The sequence below is a fragment of the Nycticebus coucang genome, chromosome 3 (assembly GCF_027406575.1).
Source record: "Nycticebus coucang isolate mNycCou1 chromosome 3, mNycCou1.pri, whole genome shotgun sequence".
NCBI classification, from domain to species: Eukaryota; Metazoa; Chordata; class Mammalia; order Primates; family Lorisidae; genus Nycticebus; species Nycticebus coucang.
The window spans coordinates 4,222,676-4,238,386 of NC_069782.1; the positions used below are offsets into that span (position 1 = coordinate 4,222,676).

At 52.2% G+C, this 15,711-nt stretch overlaps 1 protein-coding gene across 1 annotated transcript; it reads right to left on the minus strand.

Annotated features, from left to right (window-relative positions):
* Window positions 1-366: 366 nt before the first annotated feature.
* UPK3A (uroplakin 3A) lies at window positions 367-9,933 on the minus strand. The gene is made up of 6 exons (XM_053582301.1): window positions 9,804-9,933; window positions 8,728-8,883; window positions 7,330-7,609; window positions 5,997-6,079; window positions 3,110-3,242; window positions 367-701 (listed from the first exon to the last, which is right to left on the minus strand). Exons 1-6 carry the CDS (start codon window positions 9,931-9,933, stop codon window positions 542-544), a joined length of 942 nt encoding a protein of 313 aa, XP_053438276.1. The 3' UTR covers window positions 367-541.
* Window positions 9,934-15,711: the final 5,778 nt, after the last annotated feature.

Genomic DNA, 15,711 nt, shown 5'->3' on the forward strand with positions numbered 1-15,711 from the left:
AAGTCTGAATGGAGACCCTGGACTAGGACAGCCCCCTCACCCCACTGGCTGACTTGGTGCCCTGCAGCTCCACCTGGCAGGGTGTTTGTGTTACCATAGGTGACATTAAACTCATACCTTCCCATCGTGCTGGACTGGGAGGGGCCAGCTGAGCTGTAGTCTAGCTCCAGGGTGCTGAGGGAAAGTTGTGGAGAAAGCCAGGCACGCATAGCCCTGGAAATGACTTCTTCCCACCAGCCCATTTTACAGATGTGGAGATCACAACTGGGGGGGTCAGGGTTCAAGTAATTCACAGGTTCAGTTCAGTCCTCACCGGGCTTAGTCCTTTGCCCTGCCCCTTTACAGAAATAATCCAAGCCCTCAATGTGGTATCAGCTCATTCATTCATTTACTTTCTCATTCATTATGTAAACTGGACATCTTAGGAAGACTTTATTGAGAGCATTCCAGCACTTGGCAACACACCCTGGTTCACCTTCCATCCAGTCAGGGTGTGAACAGACCGAGGGAGGATGCTGCCGCCCTGTGGGTGGTGCTCAGCTCAGTCCTGGAGCTTGCTGGGATACACTTCAGCCCTGTCCAGGGGCGGTCCCCGGTTCACGGACGTGTAGGAAGGCTCTGAGGTCCCCAGCGACTTGGGGACAGCCTCCTGAGTGATCTGGGAGTCGTGTGTTGTTTCCCCATCAGAACTCCCCATGTCCCTGGCCGAGAAGATGGAGAGAGCCAGCATTAGGGGAGCAGAGCAAACCCACCCTCCTGGGGCTGGTCATGGGCCTTAGTACGTAGATGGACACTACTCTCACAGATGCCATCTTAGGCTTTCATTCAACCAACCAATCTTCCTGGGGGCGCTTAACCCTGCCTAGCCCTGGGAATGAGGAAAGTGACACCCTCTTGAAACTATGTGAACAATTTATAGGCCTTATTGTGAGCTGGACCATTCGAGGCCATTGTCCTATGTCCCTAAAGAGCCAAGAATGTGTGGAGAGACAGACCACAACAGACCATGCAGAATGGACAAGTACAGGTGGGAGCCACTGGAAGGCTTCCTGGAAGAGGTGGCAGCTAATCTGTTCATAAAGAAGGGTCAGGGTAGAGAGAGGCACCGGGTGTGAGGTCACCAGGTCTGATGTATGCAGGGCTGAGGGGTGTATGGGGCTACAGTGGGAAGTTTGGTTCAGCTGGAGCCAGAACAGGGTGGAGGTGTTGGAGAGATAAAGGGAGCAGCCAGGTTGGATTTAGATTACAGGACCTTGGATGCCAGATTAGAGCACTGCCCAGAGGAAGGGAAGGACACAATTATATTCTGACCACACCCAGATCCTGCAAGTACAGTCTCTTGGTAGCTAAGGTCATCTACTATTTGTGTTTTTTTTTGTAGAGACAGGGTCTCACTTTATGGCCCTCTGTAGAGTGCCGTGGCCTCACACAGCTCACAGCAACCTCCAACTCCTGGGCTTAAGCGATTCTCCTGCCTCAGCCTCCCGAGCAGCTGGGACTACAGGCGCCCACCACAACGCCCGGCTATTTTTTTTTTGGTTGCAGTTTGGCCGGGGCTGGGTTTGAACCCGCCACCCTCGGTATATGGGGCCGGCGCCTTACTGACTGAGCCACAGGCGCCGCCCTACTATTTGTGTTTTATTAACTTAGATGTCAACCTGATTTCCAAGTTCACCACCTCTCCCCCACTCCATGCCGCACAACCTCCACCTAACTCCCCCCCCACTCACTGGTTTCTAGACATCCACTTATTTATACTTTTCTATCTTCTCCACCACCCCCAGGGACTCCTGATCCTTCCTCAGAGCTCCCAGGGCTCCCTCCCTCTCACTGAGAAGGATACAGCACTTGAGGCTGATCCTTCCCCCTGGAAGCCCAGCTTGGTACTAGAGGCAGGTCTGCACTGCTTTCTTCTGGTTTCCCACAGCACCTATGAGTCCTCCCAAGTATTAGTGGAGTGTGTCTTCCTAGCTGGCAGCCCTGTTAGCCCTGTTACACCCTATGGGAGACCTGAGTCAAGTTCTAATCTACAGCAGACACAAACCCGAGGTGTTAGTGGAGTCAGCAGACCTGGGTTCTAGTCCCAGGCTACATGCTGTGGGCCACCCTTCCCTACTCCAAGTCTCAGTTTCCCTATCCATACTGCAAGTGGGTGAATTATTATTATTATTTTATTATTACTTTTTTTAGAGACAGAGTCTCACTTTGTCACCCTCAGTAGAGTCCCAAGGCATCACAGCTCACAGCAATCTACAGCTCTTGGACTTAGGTGACTCTCTTGCCTCAGCCTCCCGAATAGCTGGGACTACAGGCGCCCGCCACAACACTCAGCTATTTTTTGTTGCAGTTTGGCTAGGGTTGTGTTTGAATCCACCACCCTCAGTATATGGGGCTGGTGCCCTACTCACTGAGCTACAGGCACCACCCAACAAGTGGGTGAATTATAATGACAATAAAAGCAAGTACTTGTTGAGCTCCTGGGCCCTTCCCTGAGGATGTATAAAAATCATTCCACAAGGGCGGCGCCTGTGGCTCAGTGAGTAGGGCGCCGGCCCCATATACCGAGGGTGGCGGGTTCAAACCCAGCCCCGGCCAAACTGCAACAAAAAAATAGCCGGGTGTTGTGGCGGGCGCCTGTGGTCCCAGCTGCTTGGGAGGCTGAGGCAGGAGAATCATGTAAGCCCAAGAGTTAGAGGTTGCTGTGAGCCGTGTGACACCACAGCAATCTACCAGAGGGCGGTACAATGAGACTCTGTCTCTACGAAAAAAAAGAAAAAAAAAAATCATTCCATATAACCTTCACAATTTCAGAGGGCAAATATTTTTCTCCATTTTCCAGATGGAGAAACTGAGGAATAGAAAGGTAACATGCCTTGTCCAAGGTTGCACAACTTTGGTGTCAGAGCTAAGATCTGAGTTGGCTGATGCCCAGAAAGCCCAGTGCAGAGCCCCTTCCCTCAGCTGAATGACTTGACCTTGAAGACCTTGAAGACCTTGAAGGCCCTTGACATCTGGGACTCTGCTCCCTTTTGTGGAAAGTAGCTCCCTTGCCTCCCTGGGGCATGTCCAAGGGTCCAGCCCTCCCAGTGGGCAGCTGGCAGGTACTCACAGGAAGCTGAGGATAATGGCACCAGCAAAACCCACAAGCAGGAAGAAGGGCAGGGAGCCCAGGATGGAGGTGATGACGATCATGCCTCCACTCCGCCGGCCTGGCCACGTGTCGATCTTCGAGTATGGGGAGACTGCAGCAGGACCAGGACACAGCCCAGTTACTCCCCAGCTGCTGAGCCACCACCAGCAACCTTCCCCAGGGAGGCGGCCATGTTCCCCTGCCCCAGCTGCTGGGGATCCAGGGATGAGCTGGGACTCAGTTTGCTGACTCTCTCCTCTCGGGTTTCAGGCACAATTACTCTGTGCCACATCCCTCTTCCCATCTTTCGTGTATTTCTGGCCTCCCCCTCTTGCTTTTCTTTCCCCTCACTCCGTTGCCCAGGCTAGAGTGCCATGGCCTCAGCCTAGCTCACAGCAACCTCAAACTCCTGGGCTCAAGTGATCCTCCTGCCTCAGCCTCCTTAGTAGCTGAGACTACAGGCTTGCATTACCATGCCTGGCTAATTTTTCTATTTTTAGTAGAGCCCAGGGTCAGGGGGTGGGGGGTCTTGCTCTTGTTCAGGCTGGTCTTAAACTCCCTAAATTCAAGGGATCCTCCCACCTTGGCCACCTAGAGTGCTGGGATTAAAGGTATGAGCCACCCCTCCTGGCCTTCTTTTTGCATATATATATATATATTTTTTTTTTTTTTTTGTAGAGACAGAGTCTCACTGTACCGCCCTCGGGTAGAGTGCCGTGGCGTCACACGGCTCACAGCAACCTCTAACTCTTGGGCTTACGCGATTCTCTTGCCTCGGCCTCCCGAGCAGCTGGGACTACAGGCGCCCGCCACAACGCCCAGCTATTTTTTTGTTGCAGTTTGGCCGGGGCTGGGTTTGAACCCGCCACCCTTGGCATATGGGGCCGGCACCCTACTCACTGAGCCACAGGCGCCGCCCCCTTTTTGCATATTTTTAAATTATAAACTGACTCAAATCTTCTGGCAAGATGGATGGGAAACAAATTATAAACAATTAAAATAAACACAAGGCAAAAAAAATAAATAAATAAAAATAAAAAAATAAAAAATAAACACAAGGCACAAGGTCTTGGTCTAACGGGGCAGGAGTATGTGGCTCTTGCTTTTCTAAGACCAAGCCCTCATCTAAGGACATGCAGAATCTCCAGGTGCACGTCCCCAGACAGCTGGGCCTGTACTTCTGGCTGTTTCCCCAAAGGTACTCTGCTGTGGAGGCCCAGCAAGAACTCTTCTTCCAACTTCCCACATGAAGAAACTAAGGGCCTAAAGGGCTTGCATGGGAGTAAGGGCCAGAAACTGGGCTTGGAATCAGGACCAGGATTCCTAGGAATGCCAAGGAGGAATGGGCAGGCAGTGAGGATGGGAGGGGTCACCCCAGCAACATACCTGGCAGTCACAATGATGCGCATATCGCCCCTGGCTGCACACTCACACTCAAGCTCACACCCCACTGTACCCCACCCATCAGCCTGTGACCCCAGGCAACCTTTCAGAGCCTGCAGAGAAAATGCTGGGTTCTCAGCCTGCCCATCCTACCTTGGGGTCTCGTCTGTGGGTAGAGGGAGGAGGAGTCCTAAGTTAGGATCTCATACGGTCAGAATGACCTTCCAAGTCCCTCACGTGGCCCCTGATGCTCAGTAGACACGATTTTGTGTGTCTAAACCTTAGGTTTCTGCTGAGAACCCTAGATGGTAGCTAGGAAGGAACAGGGCGGACCCCAGGCCGCTCCAGCGCCCTCGCAGCCCTTCTGCCCTCAAGAAAGCCATCCAATGTTGTGGGGAAGGGATGGGGAGGAGGATGCGTGCGGTTCTCTTGCTCCCTCCTCTGTCTTAGTCTCAGGCCTCTGGAACCATCTCAGAAGGTAATAGAGGTTCAAGCTATGTGCCCCTTGAGGTCAACACACCAGATGGCTGCTGGCTTTGACTTCAGTTACACCTGCCACCTGGCCTAAACCCCACCGAGTCCTCCACTTGATCTGTTTCAACAGGAGGCCCTCAAGGACTGGAGGGAAGGAGGAAGAAGTTCCAGGTTAAACTACTCCTGAGCCAGGGGCGGCGCCTGTGGCTCAGTGAGTAGGGCGCCGGCCCCATATGCCGAGGGTGGAGGGTTCAAACCCAGCCCCGGCCAAACTGCAACAAAAAAATAGCCGGGCGTTGTGGCGGGCGCCTGTAGTCCCAGCTGCTCTGGAGGCTGAGGCAAGAGAATCGCGTAAGCCCAAGAGTTAGAGGTTGCTGTGAGCCGTGTGACGCCACGGCACTCTACCCGAGGGCGGTACAGTGAGACTCTTGTCTCTACGAAAAAAAAAAAAAAAAAAAGATTATTATAGTCAACTGCATTGAAATTTTAAATATCTATTTAACATGAGAAAACATAATGAAAGAAAAAAGACATATCTAAATTAGGAGACATTATCTGTACTTCATATAACCAAATAAATTGTTATGCAGAATGGATAAAGAACCAATAAGAAGGGCGGGCCTGTGGCTCAGTGAGCAGGGCGCCAGCCCCATATGCCAAGGGTAGCAGGTCCAAACCCAGCCCCGGCCAAACTGCAACTAAAAATAGCTGGGCATTGTGGCGGGCACCTGCAGTCCCAGCTACTCGGGAGGCTGAGGCAAAAGAATCGCCTAAGCCCAAGAGCTGGAGGTTGCTGTGAGCCGTGTGACGCCACGGCACTCTACCCAAGGGCGGTACAGTGAGACTCTGTCTCTACAAACAAACAAAAAAAAACTACTCCTGAGCCTGGGGAAGCATTGTAGGAACAGACAGCGTGAGTGTCATCGTCATGGTCCCACCTGCCCCTTGAGGCCCTTGAGGAAGTTGGAGTCCCCCAGGCAGGTCGACTTGGCGCTCACACACTACTTACGCCACTTGGTGCGGATGGGGTCTGACCACAGGGTCTGGTCCTGCACCAAGCCCGTGGACATATTGATGAGGACGTACTTGAACCTGGAAGGAGACAGGGCAAGGGTGATTCCATCCTTCCCACAAGCCCTAGCCACAGGGAGGTGGGAGTGTAGGATGGTGGTGGGCATAGAGGGAGGCTACCAGGAGAGGGGAATGTGGATAGCCACTGTGCGGGCTCTGGGCAACAGGATGGAGCCGGACTTGCCAGCACAGGATCCCCTGGACGCCTCCCCAACTTAGACGGCACCTTCTCCGAGAAGCTTTCAGAGTCAGCCCCTCGTCTAGGCACGCCGTCTCAGAGGCCCCCCGCTTCCTGAGCATATCCTTAGTGTATGGGTTCTCCTTTGCATTTCTTTTTTCTTTTCTTTTTTTTTTTTTTTGCGACAGAGTCTCACTTGGTTGCCCTCAGTAGAGTGCTGTGAAGTCACAGCTCACAGCGACCTCAAGCTCTTGTAAGTGATTCTCCTGCCTCAACCTCCCAAGTAGCTGGGATTACAGAAGCCCTCCACAACGCCCATCTATTTTTAGAGATGGGGTCTCGCTCTGGCTCAGGCTGGTCTTGAACTCCTGAGCTCAAGCAATCCGCCTGCCTGGGCCTCTCAGAGTGCTGAGATTACAGGCGTGAGCTACGGTGCTCAGCCCTGTTTTTTGTTTTTAGACAGAGCCTCACTCTGTCACTCTGAGTAGAATGCTATGGCGTCATAGGTCACAGTTCACAGCAACCTCAAACTCCTGGGCTCAAGCAATCCTCTCAGCCTCTCAAGTAGCTGGGACTATAGATGCCTGCCACAATGCCTGACTAGTTTTTCTATTTTAGTAGAGACAGGGTCTTGCTCTTGCTTACGCTGATCTCCAACTCCTGAGCTCATGAGATCCTCCTGCCTCAGTCTCCCAGAATGCTGGGATTACAGGCACAAGCCCCTGGCCAGGAGCGCTTTGCTAAATCCTCGACTTTTCTCTATTCCTAAGATGGGAATTCCAGGGGTGCTGCTGTCCTCCAGGCAGAGTGGGCTTGCAGATGAAGTCAGAGGAGAGATGGCTGGCTGCCTTTGAGGTTGAAGAGGAGCAAGAGGCTCTTCAAGTTAGCATCATTTGTGGGGCTTACTGCAAAATTAAAGTGTAGGCCCCACAAATGTGGGCTCCTCAGAGTTGCACACGAGGAAGTCAGCCCTGCCTGGGACCTGGGATGGTGCCAGCGTGTAAGCTCTTGACACACCTGGCTGCTCCCACTCCATCCCCTGCTCTATCTTCCCAATCTGGGCTGGGGCTCGGCTACGGCTGCTCACACCTACCTGTACTCCGTGTCCCCCAGCAGTGGTGGGTTGCAAAGGCCCTGGAAGTTGGGGTCCCACAGGCAGGTGGAGTTGGCGCCCACCCTGACCAGGTACGCATTCAGGATCTGCGAGGCCTGGGACACGTCCCCGACGGCATCCAGGCTGGGCAAGTCATTGCAGGGGGTGAGGTCAAAGGCCACAGCTTTGTAGGGGCCTGTCCTCCCGCCCTCCGTCTGTTGGAAGGTCGAGCTCAGTGGGCTCTTGGTGCTGTCCTGCACAGAGGCATTCCTGGAGCTGGCTGTGGGGGCAGTGGCAGGAGTGAGATTCCTGGCTACTCCAGCTCAGTGTCGCTCAATCCGTCATTCATTAAACACCCTGACCATCCTCTTTGTCCCCACTCCTGAGCATTCTCTTTGTCCCACACCCCTAAGCATCCTCTTTGTCCCAGCCCTCTGCCAGGCACTGGGGTTACGGGCCCAGGGTAAGCTCAGTCTCTCAGCCTCTGTTCTCCTGGTGCAATGGGGGAGATGGACAAGCAGGCCCCCTTGCTTCGGGGGCTATGTCTTGGCCCCGACCCTGCCAATGGACTCTTGTCATCTCATTGCTGAAAGCCCTGGATTCTCTATTCTGTCAAATGGGAAAGGAGGGTCATGTGGTACAGGGGAAATCATGCCAGGTCCCAGGTCTCTTCCTCACTAGATGGGTGATCTTGGACAGCTCACTCTCCCTCTCTGGACTTATTTTCTGGTCTATGAAGTGGGAAAGGAATACCCCACAGTGCCCACAGATTGGGCACAGGCAGGTTACCGATAAACATTTGCTGAAATAATAACACTATGACCCTGAACGAGGTGTTGTAAACAATTGGTTGCTAGAAATGTAAAAGTAGTCCTTGGGCTCCTTCTCCCAGAAGCCTGGTATTCTCGCCAGTGAAGAGGTCAAGGGCTAGACCAAGCAAGCAGGTCTGAGCAGGTCTGAATGCTTGGCTTTGCCCCACGAATACTGATCCTGAACCTCAGATCCTGGGAGGTCTCAGGAAGGACTTGGACTTGAGGATTGAAGAGATAAGGTTCACTCTCCACCTCTGGGAGTGCCAGTGAGTTACCCACCCTTCTGAGCCTTGATTCCCTGCTCTGCAATGGGGCACCTTAGCTACCTTGCAAGCTGGTTCTACATATTAGCTCCAAGGTGTGCATAGCATCTAATATGATCTAGGTACTGTGTGATTGGTGTCCCTCTGGTGTAAGGACGGGTCTGTGACCACAGCACCCAGCCCAGGATTGGCCCAGACTGGATGCCAGAGCAGGGGTAGTTTAATTAAACTACTACAAGGACGGAGTGTCCCTCTACCTGCCTCCTCCTTGTGGACAGGTCAAAGCCTCTTTTGGAGCAGCGAGGGGGAAGCAGAATCCTTACCTGAATCGACCAGGACGTACAGGTAGATCTCATAGGTGCCATTGAGGGGCTCTGAGCTGTCGAACATGCAGAGAGGCTTTTCCAAGGCCACAGTGGTGAGTGTGGGGTTGTTAGTGGCAAAGGTCACGCTGGCCAGTTGGGGCTGGAGGTTCACAGCTGGAGGAGGCAATGAGGGCAGGAGCTGCCCCCCAGAAGAACTGCCCACATCCATGGGCACCCTCTCCCCCCACATCTGCATGCACATACCCAGCACTGCTGTGTGCCAGGCTGTGGGCTTCACCTCCCCATGGGCCACCTCATGAATTTGTCTCAGACATGCCCCTTCCCCTCACCCAGTCATCCTGGCCAGAAACCGGGCAGTTGGCCAAGCTGCTGCCCTATCTCCCCCTACAAACATTCAGTTGCCAAGAAGCCTGTTGCCCTTCCTAAGCGTCTCTCAACCCAGCTGGCCCAGCCCACCCCCTCTTCACTGGACCCTGTAACAGGCCCCCCTCTGCTCTCCAGCATGCAAATCTGTCCATGTCACTCCCCTGCTGGGGGCCCTCGGGAACCCCATGCCAGGTCCTGAAGTTCTGGGCTTTGCCTTTGTTGGGTTTCTGCCCCACACTCTGCAGGCTCCCCTCAGCCCAGCTCCAGCCTCACCCCATCTCCAGCCTCACCCCAACTCAGGCCTCGCCCCAGCTCCAGCCTCACCCCAGCTCAGGCCTCACTGATGGGGGTGGTTCCCTGAACAGGCCATGCTGCCTCCCACCTCCACGGACTTGCCCAGCTTCTTCCTCGGGAGAATGTCCCCCCTCCTACATCTCCCCCAGTTCATGTATCTCTGTGAGTCTAGGTCTGGTCCCCCCTCTGTCAGACTCGTGTGGGTCGATCTCTCGTAATACACCATGAGCTGGGCTGTAGCCAACCGCGAGCCCTCATATGCCCACCAGAGGAAGCTCATAACTGTTGGCTATTACTATTATTAACAATAATTTGGTCCCAGAACCAGAAATCAGGGTCGAGACAGTGCACGCCCCAGGATGCAGCTGCCCGCCCTCCCCGGGCGCAGTCTCCTCCACTCATTCCTCTCCTACCTGAGCCAAACCGCAGGCAGCCAAGGGAGAGCAGCGCCCAGAGCGGAGGCATGGCCCGGGGGAGGCCGTGGGAGCGTCGGGCAGAAGGTCCAGCCGGCGAGCAAGGGCTCCTGGGCTCTCCCGCTGACATCTGCCGCCCGGGGCGCTCGGCACGCCCCGCCCCCCTCCCGCGTCGGCCAATCCGCGGCCTCCTCTACAGCTATTTGCATACTTCCCCGCCCCGGGGTACCCGGACCCGCAAGGTGTGCCTGGGCGCAAATCTATCCCGGTGGGACATTCCCACGCCCTCCCCAAAGAGCCTACTGTGTGCTGAGACCAGGGTGGCGTTTTCACTGCATCTCTCTCACCAAATGAGATCTTGGGAGCAAGCCAACCTCTCTTGGAGCCTCAGTTTCCGTACTGTGAAATGGAGACGCCAGTTCTACAACTTTTTTTTTTTTTTTTTCCCAGTTCTGCAACTCTTTATGGAGCCCCTACTATGTGCGAGACACTCACTAGGCTCCTGTGAATCGAAATAGGAAAACCAAGTCCTGGGCCTGGGAGCTATTGGAAGACCTCCACAGTAACCCTTTCGGTTCACGTGTGCAAAGCCCAGGGACGCAGGGAGGACAGGGACCGACCAGATCACGCGTGGGCTCCCTGGAAACACAGAGGCTAGGGTTGGAAACCCCCAGCCTAGGGTTGTTTCAGAAGGGATGGAACATTTCATTGCCTGCCTCCTGAGGGGGCTTTGAAAATAGCTATGGGGCTCAGTGCCTGTAGCTCTAGCGGCTAAGGTGCCAGCCACATACACCAGAGCTGGTGGGTTCAAATCCAGCCTGGGCCTGCCAAAAAACAGTGACAACTACAACCAAAAAACAGCCAAGCGTTGTGGCGGATGTCTGTAGTCCCAGCTACTTGGGAGGCTGAGGCAAGAGAATCACTTAAGCCCAGGAGTTGGAGGTTGCTGTGAGCTGTGATGCCACAGCACTCTACCTAGGGTGACAGCTTGAGCTCTGTTTAAAAAAAAAAAAAAGAAAAGAAAATAGCAATGGGGCTCCTTACCTGAACTAGGGAGTGCCTTCCAGCCTCAGAAATCTGTGCACACCTCCCAATGTACTTAAATAAATTTTACAGGACCAGGTGTGGTGGCTTACGCCTATAATTCTAGCACTCTAGGATGCCAAGGCAGGTGGATGGCTTGAGCTCAGGAGTTTGACACCAGCCTGAGCAAAGCCATACTCCATCTCTACAAATAAAAAAACTATCTGGTGTTGTAGCAGGTCCTGTAGCATTCCCAGCTACTTGGGAAGCTGAGACAAGAGGATTACTTGAGTCCAAGAGTTTGAGGTTGCTGTGAGTTATGACACCAAAGCACTCAACTCCAGGGTGACTGAATGAGACTGTTTAAAAAAATAAATAGGCTTGGCGCCTGTAGCACAGTGGTTAAAGCACCAGCCACATACACTGAGGTTGGCAAGTTCAAACCCAGCCCGGGCCAGCTAAACAACAATGACAACTGCAGCAGAAAATAGCCGGGTGTTGTGGCAGGCACCTGTGGTCCCAGGTACGTGGGAGGCTGAGGCAAGAGAATTGATCGCTTAAGCCCAAGAGTTGGAGGTTGCTGTGAGCTCTGTTGCTGCAGCACTCAACCCAGGGTGACATAATGAGATTCTGTCTCAAAAGTGAATAAAATAAAATAAAATAAATAAATTTAACATTGAAGAAATAAAATGCAGTCACTAAAGGAAGCCAAAATGGAAAACTAACGATTTGCTTATGACTTTGATGATATAACCCCGCCTGCAGAAAAAGAAAAGAAATGGAGTATACGTAAGTAACTATGGAGCTAGGTTTTCTAGCGGTGTCCCCTGGTGGAGTACACCCCAAGGACAAAGAGACCTGTAATAGAAATTTGAACCTCACTAGTGAGTCTGTTATTGGCAGCAGGGAGAGAGGGCAATTCTGAAACAACTTTGGGGAATTCTGAAGCAGCCACCCCAGGGCTGGTGTTTCCAAGACCCAGTTCTTGCTATAAGATGAGGGAGAGTTTTAGAATGGAGGAATAAAAATTCTATCTTTGTTGTTAGTTGTTGTTTTTGAGATATAGTCTCACTGTCCTCTGGGCTGGAGTGCAGTGATGTGATCCTAGCTCACTGTGGCCTTGAACTCCTGGGCTCAAGCAATCTTTTCACCTCAGCCTGTGGCTCAGTGAGTAGGGCGCGGTCCCATATACCACGGGTGGCGGGTTCAAACCCTGCCCCGGCCAAACTGCAACAACAACAACAAAATATAGCCGGGTGTTGTGGCGGGTGCCTGTAGTCCCAGTGTCGTGACACTGGGGGCTCACTGTCATCTATGCTGTGTCCTGCCCAGAACTTTTAACCTGAATCTAATCAACAAGCAGACAAATCTAAAGTGAGGGACTTCCTGCAAACCGGCTGGCCTGGATGCTTTGAAAATATCTTCATTGTGAAAGACAAAAGCAAAAATGAAATAAAGCAAAAGGCTGAGGACTGTTGCAGAGTGAAGGAGACAAAGGACATAGGACAATTAAATGTACAGAGTGACCTTTGATTAATTCTTGGATAAAAACAAGCACCCTATGATGAACACTATTGTAGTTAGTTTGACAATGAGAGATTTGAATTATGGAGTGTGCATTAGATAATAACATTGATTAGATGTTAAATTTCTTGATCATGTAAAAGGGGATGTGTGCTGGAGTAATATGGATAAAGTGTCACCATTTCTGAAACTAACAAATATGGGGGATGACAGAAAAAGAGGTGAAGCCAATGTAGCGTAATGTTAACAACTGGTTAAATAAATGTGGTTATTCATTGTACTGTTCCTGAAATGTTTCTATAGGTTTGAAAAAAAAAAAAATTTTTTTTTTTTTTGTGGTTTATTTTTGGCCGGGACTGGGTTTGAACCCGCCACCTCCAGCATATGGGACCGGTGCCCTACTCCTTGAGCCACAGGCGCCACCCATGATTTGAAAATTTTCATTTTCAAATTGTTGGGGGAAAAGAGTCTATGCTGTGCTACTAGTGCACTGTTCCCTTCTCTGGGCCTCAGTTTTCATTCTGCAAAATGGGGAGGGAGTTTGAGGGCCTTCCAGCTCTGTCGTACAGAGAGTGGACGGTCAGATCCCTATCTTCGGTACACAGAAAAGTGCCCCAGAGATAAGGAAAACCAAAGGTGGGGTTTTGTTCCAAGAATTTTTATAGACTGATATTTCTTGTCCAACAATTGTGAACTCGGAGTTTATCAGAGGCAAGCAGGGTTGATCTCCAAGGTTCAGCCCAGAATCACTTATGAGAGACTGGGCCTTGGAACTTGTTTTCTCCAAAATGCTATGGTTTCTTGTTTAAAAAAAAAACTAAAGTAATCTCATCTCTTTCTTTATCCAAATATGGAGAGAACGTTCAGAGGAAAATGTTAAAACAATAATCCATAAAGGTCCAAAAATGTTCTGTGAAAGAGAAAAAAATTTTGATTTATAAACAAGTCTGCATTTCAAAGACTGCTGGTTTGGGTTTCGCATGTTCGGCGGTGGGGTGGAGGAGGGGGGCAAGAGAACTGAGTCACCCTGGCAGATTTGCTTGGGAAAGAACGATGCTGGTGTCAGCGGAGGGTGAACAGGTGAGTGCACCTGAACCCGCTAATGTCCCTGCCGCTCCATGTGGACATTCCAAAAAGTCTCTTGCAGAAAAAAAAATTTTTTTTAACTTCCCTTTTTGATCAGGCAACTTCCAGGGCACCGAGTTTCAGTCTGACTTTAGATCCATTTATATATCTGGATCTATCATGCTGTCCTTCCGAACCCCTGGCCTGGAGAACATGCTCCTTGGAAGGCTGGGAAGCTGGAGGTTCTGTGGCATGAAAGGTTAAGTAAAACCTGGCCCCTCACAGGCCTCCCTTGAATTTGCGACACAAGGAGTTTAAGGGCTGGAAATGCTTGACCCAGAAACATTTCCCCAAGCACCAGAGAGGCCGTATTTGGTCGGTTTCCACACTCATTTCTTTAGCAGTCAGAGAAGTTGCTGGAAATCCCCACTACAGCAAGCACCTGCTTCAGTGCTGGTGAACATCTCTGCCAGATGACCTGGAAGCCAAGATTTCCAATGCTTTGAATTCAGTCACTTTAAAATAACACAAAATGAAACCAAATCCAAGTGAAGAAACCCAAGTCCAGGCTTGGGCACTCACCCATCTCCACCTGCCCCATGGCAATGATGCCACATCACTCTAAGTGGCCCTCACAGCTCTCCACGCTCCAGACCTACATTTCTAGTTGCCTGGCCTGCAGGATGTGCCCTTCTTGGTGACCCTGAAGGGCTTCCTTCAGCTCCAGCTCTGGTACTCCCTAGGACAGTCCTGACCCTCTTCAGATTCTCGGTTACTATGTACTTTTCAGTGAAAATGGGGATATGCAAGGGGGCCTCTTGCAGAGGGGAGGCAGGAAGTGTGGTCATGGGTGTGAATGTGCTCTGTGGCTGGAGTGCTGGGCAGCATCGGGGGTGTCATGTTCTACCTGGGGTCCCGTCGGGCTTGTCCCGGCTCCTCCTGGCCATCTCCTCCCTTTCAGGTTTTGTGCACGTAGAATCCACACTTAGTGGGTGCATATTAGCTGGGTGCCTACTCTGTGCTGGTCACAAGGGCTCCCTGGTGATTCTGGGATCCATCTCTTCCTTTCCTGTCCTGCCATTACTGGCTGGCACGTCATATTAATGTCCTGGGGTGCCGTAACAAGTGCTTCAGACTGGGTGACTTAAACTTCGGAAATCTATGTTCTCACAGTTCCAGAGGCCGGGGTCCAGGACCAAGGTGTTGGCAGGGCTGTTTCTCCCGAGGCCTCTCTCGGGTGTGTGGAAACTGTCTTCTCCCTCTGTCCTCACACGGGTTTTCCCGTGTGTTTGTCTGTCTCCCTGTTGGGTTACAGTCCACCTCATTTACAGTGCCAACCTCATTTTACCTGAGGTCCTGGGGGTACACAATGCAACCATGGGCTAATAACATAACAACAACCATGGCCCACTGCATCAGGGACCCTGCTAGGCATTTTACACACAGTAACTCATTTCACATCCAGTTTGGGAAAGGTGCTGTTGCTGCCTCCATTTTATAGATGCAGTGATAGAGGCTCAGAGGGGCTGAGTACCTGTCCACTGGAAGGTAAGCTCCATGTGGGGAGGAGCTGTCCCTAGAACCCGGGCACTGCTGTGCTGGACAGGTAGATGTGCCCAGCATCCCAGGTAGGGATTTGGGAGTAATGAAGTGGGTTTTATGCCTGGGCCCCGGGGCCCTGGCATCCACATCCCAGCCATGACGCAGCCCTGCCTCCTACTGGGTCCCCTTGCTGGCCTGTCACCTCCTCAGTGCCTCTCTACCCAGAGGAGAGAGTGGTATTTCCCAAGCATAGATCTGATTGTCACTTCCCTCATGTAAAGCCCTTCAGGGGCCCTGACCGTCAGGACAAAGCCTACACTTCTCATCAGCCTTATGTCCACGGCACTGCATGGCTACTCGGCTCCAGACAAGCTCTTACTGCTTCTCCCTACCCCCCTACCCCCCAGCGCCAGCCCAAGCTCACTGGGCTCTCTCTTGCCCTTTGGTGGCACCAAGGAGGAGGGCTTTTAGATGCCCCCAACCTTGGTATCAACAAAGTCCCCACCCTGGACTGCTGCCCTGAAGCCCTTTTGCACTCTTCCCATGCTGTGCCCATGGCCTGGGGTGTCCACGCCCCACAATCCACCATGGAAGTACCCCATCTCCCAAGGCCCAGCTCCAAGCCCTTCTCCAGGAAGCCTTCCTTCCACGGCACTCCAGTGACATCATGCCAGTGGCCCGCCTCTTCTCCACTGCAGTAACTCCTGTGCCCTGCACAGAGCACACACTCATCATTGTTTGACGAATGAATGTA

What these genes read in the sequence shown, in the direction of transcription:
- UPK3A (XM_053582301.1), bottom strand. Translation starts at nt 9,933, where the DNA reads ATGTCAGCGGGAGAGCCCAGGAGCCCTTGCTCGCCGGCTGGACCTTCT. An exon ending in GTACGTCCTGGTCGATTCAG is followed by an intron (nt 7,610 to 8,727) that starts GTAAGGATTCTG and finishes CTGCCCCCACAG; the next exon opens with CCAGCTCCAGGAATGCCTCT. An exon ending in CCCCATCCGCACCAAGTGGC is followed by an intron (nt 3,243 to 5,996) that starts GTAAGTAGTGTG and finishes GTCCTGCTGCAG; the next exon opens with TCTCCCCATACTCGAAGATC.